Below are 24,624 nucleotides of genomic sequence, written 5' to 3' on the forward strand. Positions count from 1 at the left end.
TGCCAGTTTAGATAACTGCAATATAAGAACTAGAAACAGATGTTGAGTCCACAAAATGTGTCGGTAAGCTCGAATATCTTCATAAGACTTTATTATTAATACAGGTACCAGTAATTACAGAGAATTAGTGACGCAAAACTAGAGAAAATGAAAGTAACCTATTGCAAGGGAACCTGTTTTCAAAACTGTTTTTATTTACAACAAATTCTATCTTTGAATTGTAGATTTTGAATCAAACGTGCACCATGAAAAATCCCTGTACTAAGTTATTTAGTTGTTGTTTAGTCAACTGTCTGAAGACAGGTCTGAACCTCACAAGTGATACCAAGAAGGCACCATTTATGAGGCAACTAGGCCAGGAGATAATGGGGTAGGGTGGCCAGTTCCTTTCCCCCTCCATTGCATATATCGCCAACTAGCTACATACTGTATTCCACTAATCAGACTTCAGATTTATAGAAGCAATTGTTCTTCCTCTGACACATATCGTCCAGTGAGATGTATTGCCTGATATAATAGATGTATGTATCAGCCAGAACCTCAATCAGAGGATGTTAGTTGTGATGTAGTAATTTATCAGGCTCATTTCAGTTTTGTCTAGTAGCTCTTTCAAAGATCTTCTTTTCCCTCTAGTGTCTATAATATTTCACTTTGTAATGTGTTATTCTTGTAGGTTATTGTGTGTTTTTTATACATATTCTCGAAATGTGTCGAATCCTTATGTGCTACAATGCTACAGCACAATGATAATTTTTGCTCAAATAAAGTGTTTGCAATACCATAGTATTTGATCTGCCATTTGACAATTTCCCGTGGTTATGTTCATGACGCGTTATAGAGTGTTTAGTCTTCGCTCTTCGCTCTTTGGTGCCTCAGGGGGTTCGTTGTGCTACTCAAAACTTACATGAGAATGTAGATAGTAATGCGCATGTGCGAAGCTGAAATCACTGCTCTGATTGGCTATTTTTACGCGGGGAAGTGCTGTAGTCAGCTTCAGCACAACACAGCTTCGAGATTGCAAAAGCAAAGCGTAAGGAAAGAATGCTTGTTTGTGGAAGAACTCGGAACTATGTACAATTTGTTTGGTAATTCAAGTGTCCGACTGCTGCTGCCATCTACCTGGATTTTGAGGTTCCTTCTGAATCGGTCAGTCCAGAAAATTGAAGCCAAGGAATTACGTGACAGTATAATTCAGGAAACTACTTATCGTTTCAGTCTTTAAGCTACCTAGACGCAACAAAATTGTTAAACAGCAAAGTTTTTGACAATTTTTCTCATAATTTTCCAGAACGCGTACTTGAAGTTGCTGTCAATAGCTATATTGTACTGAACAAAACATTGTTAAAGACACAACTTGTAGTTCTATATGGACGACCCGACTTCCGAAATATAGATGGAGCTGTTCAATTGTTACGATACATAGCCTCCAACAATTCACAGGATCCATTCTGTGAAGTAACTAAGTTGTTAAATATTTCGGTTACAACACCAATGACCACTGCTGAGCCAGAAAGGTGTTTTTCTTTCTTTAAACGCATAAAAACGTTTTTAAGGAACACTATGTCCCAGGATCGCCTCACTGCTCTTGCAATACTGTCAATAGAAAAGAGTATGATTTCCAAGATGGAAGGGTTTAATACCAGGGTAAATGACAAGTTCTGCAGTAGGAAAGAACGTCTTATGGATTTCATATTTCGTCACTAGGCGAGTCTCAAATTAGGATAAATACATATAAGTGTATACAGTAGGCCGATATAGACTTTAATTTGCTTATAATTATATTACGATTTACACAGTTAAATGCTTTAGTCATATGACAGAATATTCCTTTAACACATAATTTCACATGAAATTTGGCCAGTGTACGGAACTGGTGTCCATCTAACATTAATAAGAATAATTTTATTCGACATATATTTATGCTGTATTGATTTGTCAATAACTTCATAGTTATGTCTAAAATACCTCTTTTACTTTCTATATATCCTTACGAAAGAAACGTGGATGGTGATGGTGATGATGACATGTTCTGTATGGTTTGTAATGTGTATTTACAGCATGGGAGAACTGGAGAAGGACATGGGTCTCCTTCGAAATGGACTGAAAGAGGTGGAACGGGAGATTGAGTTCCACCGGTCACAGCCTGTGGCTGTTGGAGACAGATTTCTGCCAGTGATGAAGGAATTCCTATCCTCGGCAACATGCCGGTTCTCAGAGTTGGAGGATCTTTTCCAGGACATGAAAACGAGGGTTAGTAATATGCGTGACTTATTACTGTACATATAATTTAAAAAAATGAACCTCACAAGTGATACCAACTTATGAGGCAACTAGGCCAGGAGATAAAGTGGTAGTGTGACCAGTTCCTTTCCTCCTCTGTTGCATACATCGTCAATTAGTTATGTATTGCACTAATCAGACTTCAAGTATATACAAACAATAATTGTTCTTTCTCTGATAAATATTGTCAAGTGAGGTGTATACTGCCTGATAATAGATGTACAGATCAGCCAGAACCTCAATCAGAGGTGTGCAGTACAAAGTAGCTAGTTAAAAGTATAGTAGATTAGAGAGTACCATATATTTCTGAGAGTACCATATATTGCTCCTCTCAAGATAGTTTAAAAATTCTATTTTTTTCACTAGTTAGATCAAAACTTGAATATTGCAGTACTGTATGGAACCCCTATCAAATTAAATATATTAACAAAATTGAGAGTGTTCAAAAAAGATTCATCAGATTTTTGTTTCTTAAATCATTTGGTTACTATCCCTCCTGGAATAATGAACAGTGGCGTAGCGTCAATGTAAGCTAAAAAGCTTAGCTTCCCCAGTTAATAATAATTTCATAATAAACCTGCAGTTTATGGAGAAAATTATTTATTAATTTTAATAGAATTTATATTTACGCATTAAATATTGTGATGCAGCAGCTCAGGATGATTTGTGATGCAGCAGTAAACAAGAAGCCTGCACACACCAGCTTCCAAGCAGACTGGTTTCTTCTGTGTAATCCACCCCGCAGATTTTCCATCCCTTTGTAACTAAACTACCCTAAGGCTCTCAATGCTCGCAAGAAGCCAAGAAGCTAGCTTTAACATTTAAAATAAGTAGTTTCCGAGTTATCCCTTTTCGTCAGTTGTGTTCAGTTGAAGTGTTAGTGTGCATTGTGCCTGATATAATAAATAATTAGCGAAATAACAGTTCCTGACACTAATTTACTTGATTTTTTTTTAGGACAATTGTATTATCAAGACTGACTTACGAACAAAAGTGTGATTTAAAAAACAAATGACCGACTCCCTTGCTGTCAATGGACACAACCAAAAGACAGACGCATACTTACGTAATGATACTAATATTGTGATTTCTCTAAGTATGACAGGGAGTGAGCTAATGTTTGTATACGTGTCTATTTGTTAAGAGATATGTGTAAACCGTGAAATCATATTTTACTACGTATCATTTGAGGTCATGCTATATTGGTGTTACTTACGATGTTCCAACCAATCTTCGACTGCTGACTTGAAATTGACTACTATTTATTTTAAGACTATATTTTTGTAATACGTTTTCTCATATTGCATGAAAGACAACTTGAGTTAGCTTCCCCTGCTCAAAATTTCATGCTATGCCACTGATAATGAAAGTAGTATCTCGTACTCATCTCTTTTGTCTCTCTTTAATTTTGAAAGTTTGCAACACAGAAGAAATAGTATTGATATAAAATGCCTCCATAATTTATTAACAAGTTCTGTAAATAGTCATCTACTGTCCAGGATAGCAATACATGTACCAAGAGAGAACTGTAGGACCAGTAAAACATTTAATTTAAACTATGCTAGGACATGTTATTATAAGTACTCTCCACTTCTTAGAATCTGTTCCTTCTATAATAAACTGAGCAATAATTACATCTTTCAGGATAGAACCACACTCTTGAGAGAAATAAATACCGGTAGCATTCAAAACACTCCATAAGTATTTTACTAATAAAAATAGGTCTTAACTGGTTTGCATATTGTATATTTGGTCTTCCTTCTTAAATTATTTCATATCAATTATCATTACGAACTCGCTCCTAATTCTGACTTAACGTAGGTCTAGCCCCTCATCAGTTGTTGTATTATTGTTACTAATCTGTGACTAGTTATTTGCATTTCATGTTTTCTTCATACTGTAAATACTTTTGTTTTTGTTAACCGAGATTTACATGTAATATTTGCTTAATATCTTTTGTTTAATATTGGATTTACCATTATTATATGTATTACTACTGTTATTTTCATGTTATCTACTCTGTAATTACATTGTTGAGTGGATTAAATAAATAAATAAATAAATAAATAAATAAAGAATGAAATGGCAGCAACATTTAGAAAGAATAGAACTAGAAAGATCGCATAAGAAATAATGAAGTAGGCCCTACTATTTGTCAAGGAAGAAAATATTTTGAAGACCTAAGCAGAAATGGGTCTCATGCAGTATCCGCATGATTAAGGATCGGAAATATATGCACTATAAAGTAGTATTCCTAGTTCTTATAAACTTAACCACGACCCCATATATTTCTGCCGTGGTGTAGGAAGCAATGCATATTGTGCCCAATTACAGAAGCCTTTAAAGAAGGCAAAACAAATTCAAGCGCAGCATCTCTTGGTAACTGATCTAACAGTAGCTTGGACGTGTAATACGATTGGTGCGCAGTTCAATAGTGACTATCAGACTTGCCTGCTTTAGGTATTATTAGATAAAGACTGGAAGATTTAAATTTCGTAACATTGTAAACCACGCTTTCTAAGCTGTAATGCATACATGGGCACAATTTTCGGTTACGTGAGGCACTCTATTTGAAATAAACCAGATGAAAAAGAATGTCTTACAGTAATAATAAATGCAAATGCACGAGGGGAAATTAGCACCACCAATATTGTATCCATATGAAAGGATACCTACAGACTTTTCTGAAGATTAGACTATTGGTAGTTCCAGACATTCTACCGATACCATATGTAATCATTTTTAAAAATTAATTTTCTTACTTAATGCAAAGAGGGAGTTCATAATGTTGTTCATCAAAACTGTCATCTACTGGTATTCTTTAGTGTCATCTACTGATATACTGATTGAAGTGAAGTGCCATCTACTGGCGATTATGTATTTAAGTTTTTTCTCATTAATAGGCCTATGCTCTTTTCAATAAAATATATAATGTTTTACAAAAAATTGTCATATCAAAGAATAATAATTACAGTTTCCAAATAAATTATTTATTTTACTTTGTTTGCTAACTGAGAATTAATATTGCTTTTTGAATGAGAAGATATGCCTGAAATATTTTTTGCAATTTTTGTGTATTTTTCAAATCTCATTTAATGCAGTATATAACTGAAGTGTTTGTATGGTGTCGAAACATTCTAGTTGTAACTGGTTGAGCTAGAAACAGGTGTCGTTTTAAAAGGTTAGTAGGCATATGAGCATACATTTTGAGGAATAATTGTATACTATGCTTACATGAAAGGAAACAATGTAATTGTTGTGATTTACTATTATTATTATTATTATTATTATTATTATTATTATTATTATTATTATTATTATTATTATTATTATTATTATTATTATTATTATTATTGTTATTATTATTAGTAACAAATTATTACGTTATTATTTTATCATAGTTTCTTTATTATTACTACTAATATTATTCTGAAGAACGGTGCAGTGTGGCTAAATTCGTTTTAACTCTAGAATGCTTTCGTCATTGAATAGTATCGTATTGCTTTTAATACGTAAAAATAAGTAATAGCAAAAAGAGTGTTGAAGTTTTAAGGAGGAGATTATATTGGGAGAGAAGTGATGATACATATAATGAAGCAATTGCTGTGGCAATGTCGAAAGACAGGTTTCAGTCCATTTTCTAAAATCTACATTGTTATGACAATGACAATTTAGATAGAAAATAAGACCTCTTCCAAAAATACTAAATGGAAAAGCAATAGAAACTTATGTCTGTTCAATACCTCCCTCCAGAACGTCACCAGTCCTCCACTTGTAAACAGATCTTGTTGTGCAAATCTGGCTTTCAGGTATATCTCCCTGTGAAGCAGACTTGAATAATTTCAAAGGAAAAATTGTTCTGGAGCCGGGTATCGATCTCGGGACCTTTGGCTTAGTGAACCAACGCTCTGCCGACTAGCTATCCAGCAACTACACCCGAAACTGTCTCAACTTTTCCATTCATATCCACACACTCAGTGGGCTGACAAGACTCCAGAAACCCAATTTTGAGTGCACACGAACTCTGTGTGGCATTTTTAGGTTGCATTATAGTGATATGTTTGTATTTGAGATGAAATTTCGCCCGCAGCATAATTTTCAAACGTAGATAGCATTTCATACAGGGGAAAATCCACTAAAATTGAAATAGCGAAACAATTTCAAAATATATGGGGATATGCCTACTGTCCTTTTAAAAGGACACATAAGTTTTCGTCATTGTCATGTCGCAATGAATAGATATTTCGAACGCATTGTGGTTTCACGTAATATTTATGTTTATTAGGAGTCATTTTATCTACAACAATTTGTAAAATAATTCCGAACTGTAAAAATATTAAACATTCTTATCTGATTTGCGTCTTGGATGCCATAGCTGAAATAAACGAACAATCCTCACGTCCACATCTCAAACTCAACGATGACCAGAACTCTAATTACCAGTCTTACCACACCTAGGAAGCCTCTAATTAAGACCAGTAATAGTGACACCTGTGAAAAATCAAATGCGTTAACTGTAGGGAGGGTAATTTGAAACATTGACAACTGTCCTTTTAATAGGACAGTAGGCATATCTGGGTTCAAGTGCTATCTATCTACTGGTCCCATCACCTTAACAGAAAAAGAAATGGTGAGAAACCTTAGTGTCTAAAGAAGGCTCCAATACTTGAAATATGACAATAACAGTAATGATAACAATGGCAGTGACGTGACAATGATGAATTATAGATTACCTAAAAAGAAAAGAGAAATTTATACGTATCCAAAAAACAACTTGTGTGAAAATCGTGTCATACAGAATTACACGAAAAATTTCACAATATAATGTATACTGCAGTGTGATGAATTATTTCCTCTGCTTTGTATTTATTTTATTACAGCAAACTTTAGTTCGGCAGCGGTTTTAGTGTTTCACGCTATTCTGTTCCAGTTTGATCGAGCAGTAAGACTCTTCGGTGAGGACAACTCAACAATCCAGCCTGACGATTTCTTTGGAATCTTCGATGCATTCCTCACAGCATTCAATGAAGCCCGCCAAGACAACGACAACATGAGGCGTCGCCGGGAGGAGGAGGAAAAGAGGGCTGTCCAAGAGGCAGAGGTAGAATCAAGCATATTCTTGTTGTAACTCAAAATTATAAAAACTGAAGATTTCTTGCAAAAAGTCAGCCATTTGTCCACGAGGCGTCGCTTCATAGATTTGTCTTAGATGCGACATTGCTTGCTTGAAGCTTTATGTAGCAACTACTGTTATTGCAAGTTATCTTGAACTTCCTGAGTGGGGCAGAGGGAAGGAAGCGTGTAACGTGGGTGGAGCCAACTGAGTTGTTTGCACATGCTCCGCATTATAATCTCTTGTCAAGAAACGTAGAACTATTTCCTTCACTGTCTACCAGTAGTGTTACCATGGAGCAGCAACCACAGGGTAGTAATTGTGGTGAAATCACACCACCGCGGAGAAAAAGTAACGCTGTTATCCACAGCGGAGAAAGAGAAATTATCGCAAATATAATTAAGTGTTGCGAGGAGGAAAAATTAAACAAATGTTTGCTGGAACCTCTTGCTGAGGAATATGAGAGAGCGGCTATATACTCTGGCAAAAGTATTAGTTCCATGAAGAGAATTAAGAATAATACTGAATTACAACCGAATGAACCTCACACTACTCCGGGAAAGAATAGGTATGTAATGTTTAGAAATTATTGCTATAATAGTTATGTACAATAGTGTGTGTACTGTGAGCGACATAATGAATTACAGTTGTAAGTTATTATTTTGTTATAGTTTTGCGAAACATATTATTTCATTACAGAATTAGGACTTGTGTAAAGTTGAAGTGGACGACTTCGATCAACATGTCATTCGGGATACAATCGAAGAATTCTATCTTGTTCAGAAAGTAGTACATAGTCTACGATTAAGAAGATAATTCCGAATGGATGATGTCATTGACGAAATAATAATTAATTTTGGACCAAGCGATGAAGACGATGACATGATGGCAATAATGATAGTGATATGGATTGTGTATAATTGTAAATTAATGTAAATTAAAATAATAAGCCTGTAAAAATTGTTATAAGAATATGTACATATCAGCTGTAAGTGTAAGTAATGTAGGCCTATATAATGTCCTCAGTCCGGGTGAGAGAGGAGTGTACACACGTTTATATTTAAATACTTACTCATTACAGGTTAATTAAAACCTGCTACGAAACCATGTTCTCCTCTCAAAACCAGAGTGTCGTGAGATGATGATGTCTGTATTGAACCAAGTTCTTTGACAGTAGAGAACCGTAAAGTGAAAGAACCAACGTTTTCTGAAAAGAGTCACGTTATCTGAGTGAGGGGCATCCCTGCCGTGCCGTTACGTTGATGAGTACACGCCGTACCGAGCAGTTCGAAAGACAGACTTAGGGGATGTAAGGTTCAAGATAACTTGCAATAACAGTATTATTATAGAGTATTTGTACACGAGGCTGAAGCATCATGGTTTCGTCACTACATACAACCAGATGTACTGCAATGTCGCTGCTAGATTGCATGCTTTTACATGACCAACAACTAGTTTTATTTCTTTAGACCATGTTAATAATATTTCATTTGTTTTTCTGTTCTCTTCACTTTTTCTCAAAGTTGTGGAAAGATGCCCTATTTCTATAATCATATGACACCAGGTTATGCTAGGAGAGATGTCACAGAGACAGCTTGGACTCTAATTTCAAATTCTTCCTCCGGGAGTAACACATTCCTGCATATTTTTATTTTGCCTTTGTTTAATAGGCTCTACGATTTGTACCAATTCCTGGTAAGTATCTAGGGTTGCCAACTATTTTTGAACAAAATACAGGAGACTAAGCAATCTATAATATTTCACATAGAAAACTGACAAATTATTCAATTCAGTTAGTGGAGCTAAAATGTTTATCAGATAGATAGATTTATTCGTTCCATATAATTCTTACATTTCCTTTATAGCATAGAATAAAGAACATGTCCAATTCTTACGTTTAACAATAAAATGCAATACCGGTTACATATAAAATGCAAATATGAAATATGTACAGAATTAATACCTTAATAACAATAATATTTTATACAATGTAATATGTTTACCATTTAATAGTATTAAAATATTTACACAGTACTGTGAAATGTCAAGAATTCATCTACAGAATAGAAAGTGAGAGAGATTAAGTAATTTTTTAGTTTTACCTTAAATAATACAGGGTTTTGGCTGTGATTCTTAATGTCTTCAGGAAGACTATTGAACATTTTTATCGCCATGTAACGTACTCTTCTTTGATAGCATGATAAATTTGATGATGATGTATGAAAATCATTCTTTCTGCGGGTATTTATACTATGTATGGCTGAGTTAGTTAGAAAATTTTCTTTATTACATAAGAGGAAATTTATTATAGAGTATATGTATTGATTTGTGAAGGTTAGAATCTCTAATTTTTTTAAAAATAATCTACATGATTCTCTAGCCTTTGCTCCAACTATTATTCTAATGGCTCTTTTTTGTAATAAGAATATATTTTTACTATCTGCAGAATTTCCCCAAAATATTATTCCGTAGGACATAATGGAATGAAAATAGGCAAAATATATTGTCTTTAAGATACTGCTGTTTAGAAATTGTTGTAACGACCTAATTGCGAAGCATGCTGAGCTAAGTTTGGGGGTTATTTCTTTGATATGATTTTTCCAATTTATTGTATTATTAATATGCAAACCAAGAAATTTAGTTGTTGATGTTTCTAGTAGAGGTATATTGTTGATAGTTGTGTCCAATGTTTCAGAGATTAAATTTGAAGTGGCTTTAAATTGAATTATGTTAGTTTTATTAATGTTTAATGCTAGTTTATTGCTTGTAAACCAGTCATAAATTTTAAGGAGAATTATTCTACACTTACGCAGCTAGACTTAAATTAAGAGTATTCTGAGATTTTTGTCTTGCGTAATAGTTGCAAACAAATTGTAAAAATTCCCTACATGCATAGTTGAAGTTGACTGTGATTTGTAGTTCTGATTTGATTAGATGTGTCGTGCTCCTGTTTCAAAAATCTGTTCACTTACTGTTCATAAGAGAAAACACTCTCTGCATGAGCTTTGCTGCCTGATATGCTTACAACACAACTCGTTAGTTTTTCCTTCTAAATTTGTAACTCTAACATTGTTTGATTTTAAAGTAGTGAGTCCTGAAACTATTTCTGGCAAGTATTACCTTCTATAAAGATTGCACATTTCAGTGCATCTCTAGATCAAAAGAATCTAACATACAAATCGCCTCCCATCACGGAAAAATTAAATGCTTCAAATAGATTTTTACATTATTAAAAAATAAGGGAGAAAAATTCTCTAAGAGAAGTAAAATACTGGAGTCGGGAGACTGTTAAATATTAGACGAAAGAGTAATGGAACAGAGAAAAATTCTCTCCGGTGCCGGGATTTGAACCCGGGTTTTCAGCTCTACGTGCTGATGCTTTATCCACTAAGCCACACCGGATACAACTCCGACGCCGGTCAGAATCGTCTCAGATTAAGCTCCAACTCTTGGGTTCCCTCTAGTGGCCGCCCTCTGCACTACGTCATAGATGTCTATGAACGCAGGACCGAAGTCCACACATGTGCTGAGGTGCACTCGATATGAGTGACTAGTTGGCCGGGATCCGACGGAATAAGCGCCGTCTTAAATCACGAACTGATTTACGCATATCATACATATTATTTTAATGTACCGAAGTACATATGATATTTCCATGCAGATATTCTGCGTCATCATACGACGAAAGAGTAATGGAACGGAGAAAAATTCTCTCCGGCGCCAGGATTTGAACCCGGGTTTTCAACTAGTCACTCATATCGAGTGCACCTCAGCACATGTGTGGACTTCGGTCCTGCGTTCATAGACATCTATGACGTAGTGCAGAGGGCGGCCACTAGAGGGAACCCAAGAGTTGGAGCTTAATCTGAGACGATTCTGACCGGCGTCGGAGTTGTATCCGGTGTGGCTTAGTGGATAAAGCATCAGCACGTAGAGCTGAAAACCCGGGTTCAAATCCCGGCGTCGGAGAGAATTTTTCTCCGTTCCATTACTCTTTCGTCGTATGATGACGCAGAATATCTGCATGGAAATATCACATGTACATCGGTACATTAAAATAATATATATGATATGCGTAAATCACTTCGTGATTTAAGACGGCGCTTATTCCGTCGGATCCCGGCCAACTAGTCACTCATATCGAGTGCACCTCAGCACATGTGTAGACTTCGGTCCTGCGTTCATAGACATCTATGACGTAGTGCAGAGGGCGGCCACTAGAGGGAACCCAAGAGTTGGAGCTTAATCTGAGACGATTCTGACCGGTGTCGGAGTTGTATCCGGTGTGGCTTAGTGGATAAAGCATCAGCACGTAGAGCTGAAAACCTGGGTTCAAATCCCGGCGTCGGAGAGAATTTTTCTCCGTTCCATTACTCTTTCGTCGTATGATGACGCAGAATATCTGCATGGAAATATCACATGTACATCGGTACATTAAAATAATATATATGTTAAATATTAGGACTAAATACGTAGACCCAAGAAATACGGGAGAGTTGGCAACTCTATAAGTATCTTTCCTCAGTTTGTATAATTATTTTAAATTTGTCATCATCCTCTGATAGTTCCTTAGCTGCTACATTCTGCGATTAGTATGTCTCTCTATGTACGGATGAACCCAGACCATTCTTCATCACTCAACTTTTTTCACTAGATGAAAGCAGACTACCGTATGCTTTGTGGTTGAAAACACGGACATAGCAGTTTCGTAGCTGCAACAAATAAGAATAATGCTATGCTGACGAACCTATCAAGCGATGACTCGTTACGAACGGCCTGATGTCACACAGATGTTACGAATACCTGGCTTATGTTTACGAGTATGTTCGACAAGATAAATATTGGCATTTTTTAAAGTTCTTTAGCTTCTTCCATAGATATTTACTTACTGGCTTTTAAGGAACCCGGAGGTTCATTGCCGCCCTCACATAAGCCCGCCATTGGTCCCTATACTGAGTAAGATTAATCCATTCTCTGTCATATCCCACCTCTCTCAAATCCATTTTAATATTATCTTCCCATCTACGTCTCGGCCTTCCCAAAGGTCTTTTTCCCTCCGACCTCCCAACTAACACTCTATATGCATTTCTGGATTCGCCCATACGTGCTACATGCCCTGCCCATCTCAGACGTCTGGATTTAATGTTCCTAATTATGTCAGGTGAAGTATACAATGCGTGGAGTTCTGTGTTGTGTAACTTTCTCCATTCTCCTGTAACTTCATCCCTCTTAACCCAAAATATTTTCCTAAGCACCTTATTCTCAAACACCCTTAACCTATGTTCCTCTCTCAAAGTGAGAGTCCAAGTTTCACAACCATAAAGAATAACCGGTAATATAACTGTTTTATAAATTCTAACTTTCAGATTTTTTGACAGCAGACTGGATAATAAAACCTTCTCAACCGAATAATAACTGGCATTTCGCATATTGATTCTGTGTTTAATTTCCTCCCGAGTATCATTTATATTTGTTACTGTTGCTCCAAGATATTTAAACTTCTCTACCTCTTCAAAAGATAAATTTCCAATTTTTATATTTCCATTTCGTACAATATTATCGTCACGAGACATAATCATATACTTTGTCTTTTCGGGATTTACTTTCAAACCTATCTCTTTACTTGCTTCCAGTAAAATTCCTGTTTTCCCTAATTGTGGATTTTCTCCTAACATATTCAGGTCATCCGCATAGACAAGCAGCTAATGTAACCTGTTCAATTCCAAACCCTCTCTGTTATCCTGGACTTTCTTAATGGCATACTCTAGAGTAAAGTTGATAGTGCATCTCCTTGCTTTAGCCCACACTGAATTGGAAACGCGTTTGACAGAAACTGACCTATACGAACTCTGCTGTATGTTTCACCCATAGATATTGGTGACAAAACACGATTTTTTTCTCCCTCTTCCTTTATATTATGTTTAATCTCATACTAAATTCCTGATCTATTAACACCACAGCCACGACTATTACATCCAAATGAACACATATTTATGCGCTTTCAGAAATTCGAGCATGCATTGAGAAAAGATATGCATGTATAACACAGAAATATTAATCATATTGAAGACATATTTTCTGTGGAGTAAGTCTTCGGAATAACTGACCATGAAAGAAAATTGATTAGCTATGTCATGACTAGGGACTGGAATTTTATGTAATTACATGTTATATTCCTTTCAACCTAACCGTATATAAATAACAAATATCTGCGAATCTTGTAATTACCATTAATATATTAAAATTTGATACCCTACATATTTTTACATATTTACCCCACATTACATATTATGGCTTGGTATTACATAAATATACATATTTAAGGGGTTTGTTCATTTTTACTTCCCTAAAAGGAGAAAAAAAAAAGTCTGCTGGGGAAGTTTACAATTTGAAATACACAGATTTAAAAAGCCTTTTTACCTATCCAAGAAAGGATATATTTCGGGACGAAATGTAACGTCCTTAGTTCCAGGAATAATAGAGGCACTCACCCCATACCGCCCACGCAAATATGAGTGAACAAAAGGTAACCTTTCTGATACAACTACCTTATATTGTAAAAATCACTCAGAAAGTAGCGTTGCCTTCATGCGGTGGAGTGGGATGAGGACGACATGATTTGTCTCGAACTATAATTGTTCTGCACACGTCTTAACAAGCCGTTCCCATGCAATTTGCAACCTTACCCACCCTCTTCCTAATCCTTCCAGGGAAAACCCGTGTCAAGTCTGACATGAGACTTTCAGGTTATTGCTTGACCTCTTTATTTTAAATTTAGTAGACCTATATGGAAATGGGATTTTCAAAGCAATTAGAAAATATGGTTCCCGGCTGGAATAATCTTACCCTTCTGAATGAGACAGGAATGTCACTTTTAAAACAATAGTTTGTACATGCCTATAGTTTGAGGTTTTAGTAGGTACTTGTTCTTATAAAGAGCATCTAAAATGCATGTGTTCCACATGTCCTCTTATTTTCTCCTAATCCAGTAAAGCGAAACAGCGCTTGCAGTACTGTTGTCATTCATTTCACTCAGTTCTCTAGTTTTAGTACTTACAGTATAAAGTGCAAGTGAGTTTATCTACTGCTTTTAACTAATTAAAATGGCCCCTGTATCTTCAACCCTAACGACAAAAATAAAATCATGGATTGCAATGGATGAAGCTTTCACTTACTTACTTACTTACAAATGGCTTTTAAGGAACCCGAAGGTTCATTGCCGCCCTCACATAAGCCCGCCATCGGTCCCTATCCTGTGCAAGATTAATCCAGTCTCTATCATCAAACCCCACCTCCCTCAAATCCATTTTAATATTATCCTCCCATCTACGTCGCGGCCTCCCTAAAGGTCTTTTTCCCTCCGGTCTCCCAACTAACACTCTATATGCATTTCTGGATTCGCCCATACGTGCTACATGCCCTGCCCATCTCAAACGTCTGGATTTTAAGTTCCTAATTATGTCAGGTGAAGAATACAATGCGTGCAGTTCTGTGTTGTGTAACTTTCTCCATTCTCCTGTAACTTCATCCCGCTTAGCCCCAAATATTTTCCTAAGCACCTTATTCTCAAACACCCTTAACCTATGTTCCTCTCTCAAAGTGAGAGTCCAAGTTTCACAACCATACAGAAGAACCGGTAATAGGCCTATAACAGTTTTATAAATTCTAGCCTTCAGATTTTTGGACAGCAGACTGGCTGATAAGAGCTTCTCAACTGAATAATAACACGCATTTCCCATATTTATTCTGCGTTTAATTTCCTCCCGAGTATCATTTATATTTGTTACTGTTGCTCCAAGATATTTGAATTTTTCCACCTCTTCGAAGGATAAATCTCCAATTTTTATATTTCCATTTCGTACAATATTCTGGTCACGAGACATAATCATATACTTTGTCTTTTCGGGATTTACTTCCAAACCGATCGCTTTACTTGCTTCAAGTAAAATTTCCGTGTTTTCCCTAACCATTTCACTACAGATGGAAAAATAGTAATGCGTCAAGTGTGCGGTAAAAAAGTCGGGTGATCTATGAAATCACAACTGGAGAGTTTTACCTTTCCTATACCTGCCAGATATCGATATTAAATATTTTCATGCTTTTACATATTTTGGTACATATTCAGCTTATTTTTCTTACATAAATATGTACATATTTCACACCTTGATATTACATAAAAATCCGGTCCCTAGTCATGACTATAAGAATTAGAAATATGAAACACTTGTTTTTATTTCGGTGCATACAGTTGAAGAAGAGGACAATGGAGCGCAAGAACAGCAGAGATGGAATTCTTGCCAAAGTAGGGAACAGCCTCAAGAACGGTTTAGCTAATGGACTGTCTGGAGGCGGAGTAGGAGGCGGAGGTGGAAGGCGCGAGAGCAGTGGGGATGCAAAGGGAGAATTCGACGACCTCATCTCCGCTCTGCGCACAGGGGACGTGTTCGGAGAAGACATGGCCAAGTTCAAACGCAGCCGCAAATCCAGGCTCGCCACCAACGGGAATTCGCCTCCCCAAATGAACAGCCTGAACCGAGAGGACAGCAGGGAGCGAGTTCTCAACAACAGCAGAAGGGGACAGTAGTCGAGAGTCATAAGCCTCCCCCTGTGACTGACGTTTGACTAATTTATTTCTTATTGAAGCATAATTTGTTAAATGTGCTGCAGAAATAAAGGGGGTAGGAGTTTTGGATTTGCACTTTACATGCTTGAATTTCACAGAAGTTCATTTCTTCTGTGTGTTCGCTGATTGTATAAATGTGATATTTTGTTAACGATTCACCATGTTTACTTCCTCATAATTTTTAGTACAATACATTGTAAGAGTATGTGTTACTGAATTTAAAAAAATCTAGGCTTTAAATTGGCTTATAACAATAGTTTTTACATTGATATTCTGATTTCATCCACATTGTAAGTATTTTGTATCCGGTCAGTTTAAGAAATAATTTAGGTTACTCAGTTTTCTACAAAATGAAATGAGAAACACATATTGACAAAATACGTACAGTGTGTAGTAAGAACGACAACTTTATTGTGAATTTTTGCAGCTGAAATTTACTAGAGTTGGCGAAAACTAATTTGGACACAGAAAAGTACATAAGTGAGTTTTAATTGGGAATAAATATTTAGTTATCGATTCCTATTGACAAAATAATTTCTAGTGCACTCAAAAATGATTTTAAGCTTCAACATTTTAAAACTTGTAACAATTTCTAAAACTCGTTTGAAAATTCAGTAATGCATACTTATTGTGAGAAATTGAAATTCTTTGACAAATACCGGTACGTATTAAAGTTCCTGTTTTAAAATATATCAGGACTTAACATTGAAGCTACATCTGAAATGCAAGAGGATGCTACAGAAGTGCCTGACAATGTAGTGTCTTAATTGTTTGCACACTTTTTACGTATCACTGGTTATATGGGCACAAATGTTTAACATGTTTTCCAGTTTTCTGTAATACAACACTCCATGTGTACCTGCGTGCTACCACTCTTGCAGAGCTTTCGACATAGAACCCTTACTACATCCGCGCATATGTCACAAACATTAATTAATGTTACAGTCAATTGCTTTTTAATATGTGTTACTACCCGACTGTGTTACGCTTGTTCTAGTTGTGATTAAAGGGAATGAAGTGTGAAGCTTCAGGTCTCTGTGTAGTTTTGAACGAGTATAAAAAGTTGGTTGAAATGTAAGAATTTAGTTCTATTATTATAGATTTTGTTGAAGCTTTTCATAGCCCGAAACTTTTGGCAACATCGTTTTGCTTATTGAAACCTTTTCCATTTACTATGTAGCTATATCTCTTTTTACTTTAATGTAGAACGTTTAGTGCTTCTGCCTAGTTAAATAGTAAGCATTTCTTTATTATTTTAAAAATTAATAAAAAGTATATTTTATTGACGTCGAAACATCTCCTTCAGTTTCAGTATAATAAATTAATTTTAAATTTATGCAATTTTATATGGTTATAGTTCATTGCCTATAACAAAGTTCACTTTGTGTTTCACAAGACTGTTTAAATATACCAGTACCTATACAAGTAGTAGAAATTGTTACTTTGTAAATGATAATGTTTGATATATTATAAAGTGTAATGGAAACGGTAATATGACGACTACTTATTCCTATCCAAAATACAGGGACATCATTTTATTTTTACTTCAATTTTTATTGTACCTCAGTTTTTGAATGTACTTCACTCCCACCCCCTCCAATAATGAAGTTCCAACTGTCCTCCATACAGAACCATGGCTGCATACAGTAAGCAGTACTGAGTTAGTGAGTATAGTACGTTCCAGAAATATGTTCGCGTTTTCCAGTGACGAAAGAGCTTTCAATATTCAATCATATTTTCGCACAGGTACTGTCCGTTTGCCTATGTCACATCCCGATTTCCCCCACCTGCTTCTGTTCGCCCCTCTGTAAAAGCTGGGCTGTCTTAGCTCTTTTCTAAAAACATTAATTTCTGTTAGAAATTGATCATTTACGTAATATTATACAACTGTTTAAAATAACTTAAATAAAAGGGCCTCGTTAAGTAATTGACTGTCACGTGATTTCCCCCCTTTCTACGATCCTGCGGCATAACCTCTTGGACGGACAGTAGATAGCATGTCTGAGTAATTTTATCTGTGCGGGTCGGGCAGAAGTGAAGATTGAATTTACAGTATGTAAGGTACTCTTTTGTAGAGTAGGTAGCCTACAGAATTATTTCAACATGAGTTACTATTACGAAGGACGAAACTGGCAATTGGAATTAGATGCAATAGTCTATAGTGCGATAATATGCACAAAAGAACTGAAGCTTGTATCGAAATGAACGGCCACCATTTTCAAAAATGAGTTTAAATATTCATATTATGATTATTTTTCAATTTAATTTCTTTCTCTATATAGTACGATAATGTGCTGTAGACAGTATAATATACACTGCATAATGAATACATTCTCATGCATAACTCAGTTCGTGAGTAAAAAAACTTATTCTTAATACTGTACTGTATTTTGATTAAACAAAAACCTAATGAAAATTATCGAACTCAAAATCGCGATATTTCCTAGTTTACGTAAATGGATTAACTACTTTTCTTCCCTCCTATACCTAGTAAAGTGATTTGTTTGTGTTTTACGCCAGTATCATCGAACTCTAGTCGTGGAAGGGGATAGCAAACTGTGTTTCCGGTTCTCTAAAGGTATAGGCAGGTTAATATTAAAAACGTTAGTAAAAATAAAATGATGTCCCTGTATAACATTATCATTCAAATTCTTTTCGTAATAACACCATTGGAGTAAATGTGTTTGCTGTTCTTCAAAAGCAGAAAATGGAGATTACAGAAGGTGATAAACTAAATTACAAAATACAATAAAATGAATGAATATATGTCGGTATTAAAATGGTAATATAATAGGTTTATAATACTATAACAGGTGTCAATCAATATTATTTTTCTCTTTTACAAGAAGTTTAAATATTGGAGTAAAACTTATATTTCTTTAATCGAATTTCTGACATTTAAATTCATGAGACAATATGGCACAGCAGAAGAATGTAATAAAATGCCACATAATTTATATTATAAGATGCAAATTACTTCGTCCCCCCCCCCCCCCTATCATTCACAACTTTTATATCTACAGTCTTCGGATAATTGCATGCCTTATTTTTTTTGAAATTACGAAGACAAAATTACAGTTTATTTGAAATGTTCATGCTTTTAATATCAAGTTTGTGAGTTTTGTGTTGTATGTATTCATCTGCACATGCATCTTTATCTTCGTAACTCATAAGTATTTGATTTTTCTGATATTTTCCTTGTTTACATACACTACAGACACACTTTTTTTCTGACTGATGCGAAATGTTTCGATAAATTCATTGTTTTTTAAGACTGTTACTAAATAGTGTTACAAATAATTAATAAATTGATTGATAATTATAGCCTACCTATAATTGTTATTGAATTCTCTTTTTTTTTCATTATATGCACAAAATAATAGTATACCACATAGCACAACTTTGTTCAGGAGGAGATATTAAAGGACCTCGTCAGCTTAGAGTGTAAAGCTGCTAACTAACAAAAAGATAATTTTACAGGGGAAACAAAAAACTGATTAAAAATTTACCCTGAAACTTTAGGACAAAATCCAAAGTACTGGTAGTACATCTTTTGATTCTGTTCATTAATAGATAAAAAACTAAAATTACAATATAATGTATTCTTATTTATGTTTGTTTTTGTAATTTAGCAGGATTTTGCAGATAGGAATTTTTTTTGAGTATGGAGTTAGGGAGGGTTTTCAAGAAAATTAAACAAATTAATGAAAACTGTTGTTTTACTTACCAAAGTCTATTATTTCAAATGAATGGTTTAACATATAATCAGATGTAAAAATAAATAATTTACATAATTAATCTAACTTATCTTTGACATTCTTTCAGTCTTTCTTTAAAAAAAGCTTCTATTCCAGACATAGTTAACAAAATTGAAAGGAAAATAAAACGGGAAGTAAACATTCTCTTTTACTGTTATGAAACACACTTTCTTAGGAATTAACTGAACATTTTCTTCTTTCCTATTTTAATTCTTAAAATCTTCACAATGAAAAATAATAATTACATAGAAGTAAGGAAGTCAAACTCAATATTTTCTTAATAATCATGCAAAATGAAATCAATATTTTCTACTGAATAATCGATAAGTTATCTAATTCGTTAACTATAAATTCTTTTCAGTCTCCATTTAGTTCAATGATTGGTCATAATACTGGAGGTAATCTTCTGGTAAAGTATTCTTTAAATATTGCAAGTCTCAAACTTTCTTGCAGAGATCTCCTTTCTGTTTTGGTGAAGATTTTGTTAGTCTGTAAAGAGCAAGGGAACCATTGATGTCTATTTTCTTTGTGGTATTTTTTCCAATCATCTGGGAAACTCAATTAGATTGAATAATATGTCACCATCTGGAGTGTAGTGAAAAGCTGTTATGTTGGTAACCTTAGGATCGCTTCTACCAGGGCGAATGCTATTACAAAATTTAACCTCATCGAATTTAAAAAAAAAAAATCATGAATTAAGTAGCCTATGTCACATCATCAATGGACGGGGCTTTTTTCTGGCTGATCTGCAGATTTCTATGTAATCTGGTGATATGCTGCTATTTTTAAGAGCCCATCCAACTGTGAATGGATGCAGTCTGCTTTCATTTGGGTGTGTTCAACCTAAAATAACTTTATGTTCTATAACGATGTTGCTTTGCAAAGACGGTCACAATTGTTTGAAGATATCTAGAACGATAGAAACCCCATTTTTGGGTCGCAGAAAACGTAAATCAAATAAACTAATAAAATTAATAATGAATTATATGTAGCAGCAAACATCATGCAAAATACTTCCTGAGTACTGAAATGTACCGAAAAAATCTACTAACCTCAGTACCTAAGGTTAAAAAATTGAAATGGAAAACTAACTGAATTTCTAATTACTTTGACATTAAAGAGTAAGTGAACAATCATAATTATACACACCTCTGCAATATTTTAGTCATTTAAAGCTTGAATAACAGCAATTAAAAAAAAAAAAACAAACAAAATGTGCATTAGTAATAAATATCTTTTAAAGGCTTTAAGTTAATTTTAAACTAATATCCTTCAAAGCTATAAATAAAGATTAAATTTCTTTAAGCCTTAGTAACCAATTTACTCCTATAGAATTGCATTCTATTATCATACAAAATATGAATATAAGACCTCTAATAAATTTATTCATTCTTGATAGTAGAAGAGAAATAATTCTCCAACATGTTTGACTACACGAGAATACGAGCAAAGGTCGAGCACACTATCCACACAAACAGTTGCTATGGAGTTAGCAGCGAGCTTTGAATGAAGTCAGTGGCGGCTCCTGCATATTTCTTAAGAATAGGAAAGCAGTTAACAGCGCAAAATTACACCTTCTTGAGAAAAACATGCTACAAATTAGCCTACATGCATACATTTAACACCAGGTAGTGTTGGGGTTGGCCTTCCTTTCTTTTGTATAGCAATAATCTGTTTTTGTAAACTGAGCTTCCTAAATTGTCCAAAATATAATATTTTTTCACTTCCATTCTTTGTTGAATAATTGCACAAATTAACAATTACAAGGAAATTCACAACCTCACAGCATTTTTCACGCACACTACAGCATCACACGTGTTGAAAGAGACCAGCTACTAACACGTAACCAGAACCGTTTTACGGAAATGAGAATGAGAAATAATCTGTTAGGAAAGCGAGAAAACTGCACCCACCAACGTGGTCTGTGTTGTCACATGTACATTTTACAAGTTCAGTATCACATGCTTTTGAAGAATGTCAGTTCCTGTAAAGTCATACTACCATTATTGTTCAAAGCTTCCAATGGCCGATTAATTTTTTTATGTTAAAAATAATGTAGTTTGCAGTATTTTCAGTTTCAAAGATATTTGTGCAAAACTGACAACTTGGCTGTTGTCCTGTCTAGTAGACAATGAATGGAAGTGAATTTCAGGGGCCAAAAAGATCTGAGATACTAATGTAGAACTACTTCCTCTTTGTTTTATATAAATCCAACTTGAACTTTCAGATATCCTCGAAAGTTTCAAACCATGAATAGTGGCTTTTATAAAGTGCAATGAATAAATATTTTGATCTATAATTTAAAAAAAAAAAAAAAAATTATATGGTGTCTTTCATAGCTTTGCGTTAAAACTGTTTTTATTGTCTCTCCTCCTCGATGTGTTATAGTCTGGTTGAATGCAGCATCGTTAGATGGCAGCGGTAGCGAATTTGCTGCATGACCAGTCGGTTTCTATTTCCCGCCCATGACTGATTCAGAGGAGGATCTCCTCCCTATCCGTTCATTTTACTTGCTTTAAAACTCTGCTTCTTTCTCTGGCCGCTAGCGCGCTGTTGTCTATGTGTGTTAACTGCAGTAAAGTAGGAAAGGATTGACTCTCCTCCACACAAACAATCTCGCATCCTTCTCACAGTTTTCTAGCAGCACATGAGTGCACGTCGTTAAAAACTCGATCAATCGAGGTTTTCCTATAGCTGTGAACTTAAAAATTATCGAATCTTCGTCGAATTTCAAAGCATATATTTCATTTGGTATTTACATTCAAAAGAAAAAAAAAATGTGAGGAGGACGTTCCTCCCTTCCCTCCCCCAAGGAACTGCCACTGAATGAAGTGGATTTGGCAGTTTTACTCATCACGCGTTTTTGTACGGTTACAAGTTGAATTGTTCCTAGCTATTTTTCCTATGCGTTTCGTCATTTCATTCCCTTTCAACTGATACTACTGTATAATCCAATTTTAGAGAAAAAAATGGATTTACACTCTAAGCCGACGATCGACGACCTGTTACATAAAGATAAAATAGGTAGTCGTCTGTGATTTAATATGCTGGTACACATTTACTAGTGAAGCACATTTTGACTGTAATTTTAATTAATGGAAATGTTATTCATTATTCAACGAAGAAACTTTACAATGTGCATTTCAGATATAGTCTTGAGAATGAACTTCAAAGTACGGAAAAATAAAAATGTGTTAATTAAAAATTTATGACTCTCCATTTTCAGACTCATTCTTCTTATTTCGAATAATACAAATATATATTATTTAAAAAAAAAAGTTGTTTCGCTATGTTGCTGAATTTATATATGTTATATATATGTACATATCCCACCCTTTACTATATTAGCCTAGTATTAATGTATGTATCTTCCCTTACCCCATACTTCCTCAGATTTGTTGATATGAATGTACAAAAAGAAAAATTTTATTAGGACACCAAATATTGTCATTATTCTGTGAGGCGAACGACTTCACATTAGCCCTGAATTTTCCAGTGTTAAGATGAGATGAGGTGTATAGGCAGCCATTACATATCTTGCTTGTTGTGTTTGAGTGTTATGCAGTCCTGCAGGATCAGTTGTGTTGCTATAATTTGTGTCCTTAAACGATTGAATAAATTTAGGTCAAGACATTTCCACGTAAATTAAATTGGATGACGATGCTTACATGATCTAATTCGTAGGAAAAACGCAAATCTTAAAGTAAGAATTCACATAGAAATCAGGCAACATAAAATAAATAATTTACAGTATAGACTTTACAGAACCTGTGCTAATTATTTATCTAATGCTAAAAGAAAAATTGCAGAAAGTTCTAAAACAAAACAGAAAATGTCTTTACACTATCATACATTTATGAGTTGGATGAGCTCATAAAATTGTTATTATCCATGGTATTTTTCTTTCATAAAAAATGTATAATTTTCAATTCTACGATTTCTTCTCACATGAAGAAAGAGATGATAAACAACCATCTTAACACAGTAGGGGGACCTTGCTGTTGTGACAAGCTTGGAGATACTGCAAGATGGATTTGTAAATCTAGTATATTAATTACTGATGCACATCTTGTATATTCATGTCTTACGACTTTTCGAGAGTCTTTGATCTGAGTGTGGAATGTATTATACAGTAATTCATTTTGAATCTTGCGTACACTACTTTTAACACTTGAATATAATTACCGTAAAGTGGGGTGACTTTGAACGCCGAGGTGACTTTGAACAGTAATTTAGCGCCTTTCTAAATTAAATGCTGTACCCAATTGCGAAAAAACTGAACTAATTTATTGACAAATTAAACAGTTTTTTCGCAATTGGGTACAGCATTTAATTTAGAAAGGCACTAAGTTACTGTTCAAAGTCACCTCAGCGTTCAAAGTCACCCCACTTTACGGTAATTGATTAACTAGTGGACTTACTCGTGTTAAATATGTAAGATTGTGCGGCTTACAGCTGTTTCAGTGCTTCACGCACCATCCTCAGAGCCTACTAGATCTCGGCGTCATCTTGATTACTCAACATACCCATGAGCCAAGAACACTACAATGAAGAAGTGAACGCAATCAAATACATAGCACAAGTGTATTATTATTGTAAACAGAAGATGCTTATAGGTCCATTATGTATTAGTTTGTGTTATATTTGTATTGAGAGTGATGGTGGATTAAGAACTGGAATACATCTAATCCGCCATGACGTGAACAATGATTGATGAAATAAATAAATAAATAAATAAACATAGCACAAGAAAACGGATACAATCCAAACATAATAGACAACATCATAAGAAAGACATAACAAAAACTTAACAAGCACAAAAACACGCAAAACACAACACAAACACAAGA

The 24,624-nt window shown here is 34.8% G+C and overlaps 1 protein-coding gene across 9 annotated transcripts in view; it reads left to right on the plus strand.

Moving 5' to 3' along the window:
• The window catches only part of DAAM (disheveled-associated activator of morphogenesis-like protein), a 1,051,518-nt gene extending 1,030,530 nt beyond the window's left edge, over positions 1 to 20,988 (plus strand). For all 9 annotated transcript variants that reach the window (XM_069834114.1, XM_069834116.1, XM_069834117.1 and 6 more), the window contains 3 exons: positions 2,058 to 2,250; positions 7,211 to 7,381; positions 15,642 to 20,988. In XM_069834114.1, the coding sequence (XP_069690215.1) occupies positions 2,058 to 2,250; positions 7,211 to 7,381; positions 15,642 to 15,977 (700 nt within the window). In that variant the 3' untranslated portion in view covers positions 15,978 to 20,988. The remainder of the gene's footprint in view (positions 1 to 2,057; positions 2,251 to 7,210; positions 7,382 to 15,641) is intronic.
• The last annotated feature ends 3,636 nt before the right edge of the window (positions 20,989 to 24,624 follow it).

This window comes from Periplaneta americana, chromosome 8 (assembly GCF_040183065.1).
Source record: "Periplaneta americana isolate PAMFEO1 chromosome 8, P.americana_PAMFEO1_priV1, whole genome shotgun sequence".
Lineage (NCBI taxonomy): Eukaryota > Metazoa > Arthropoda > Insecta > Blattodea > Blattidae > Periplaneta > Periplaneta americana.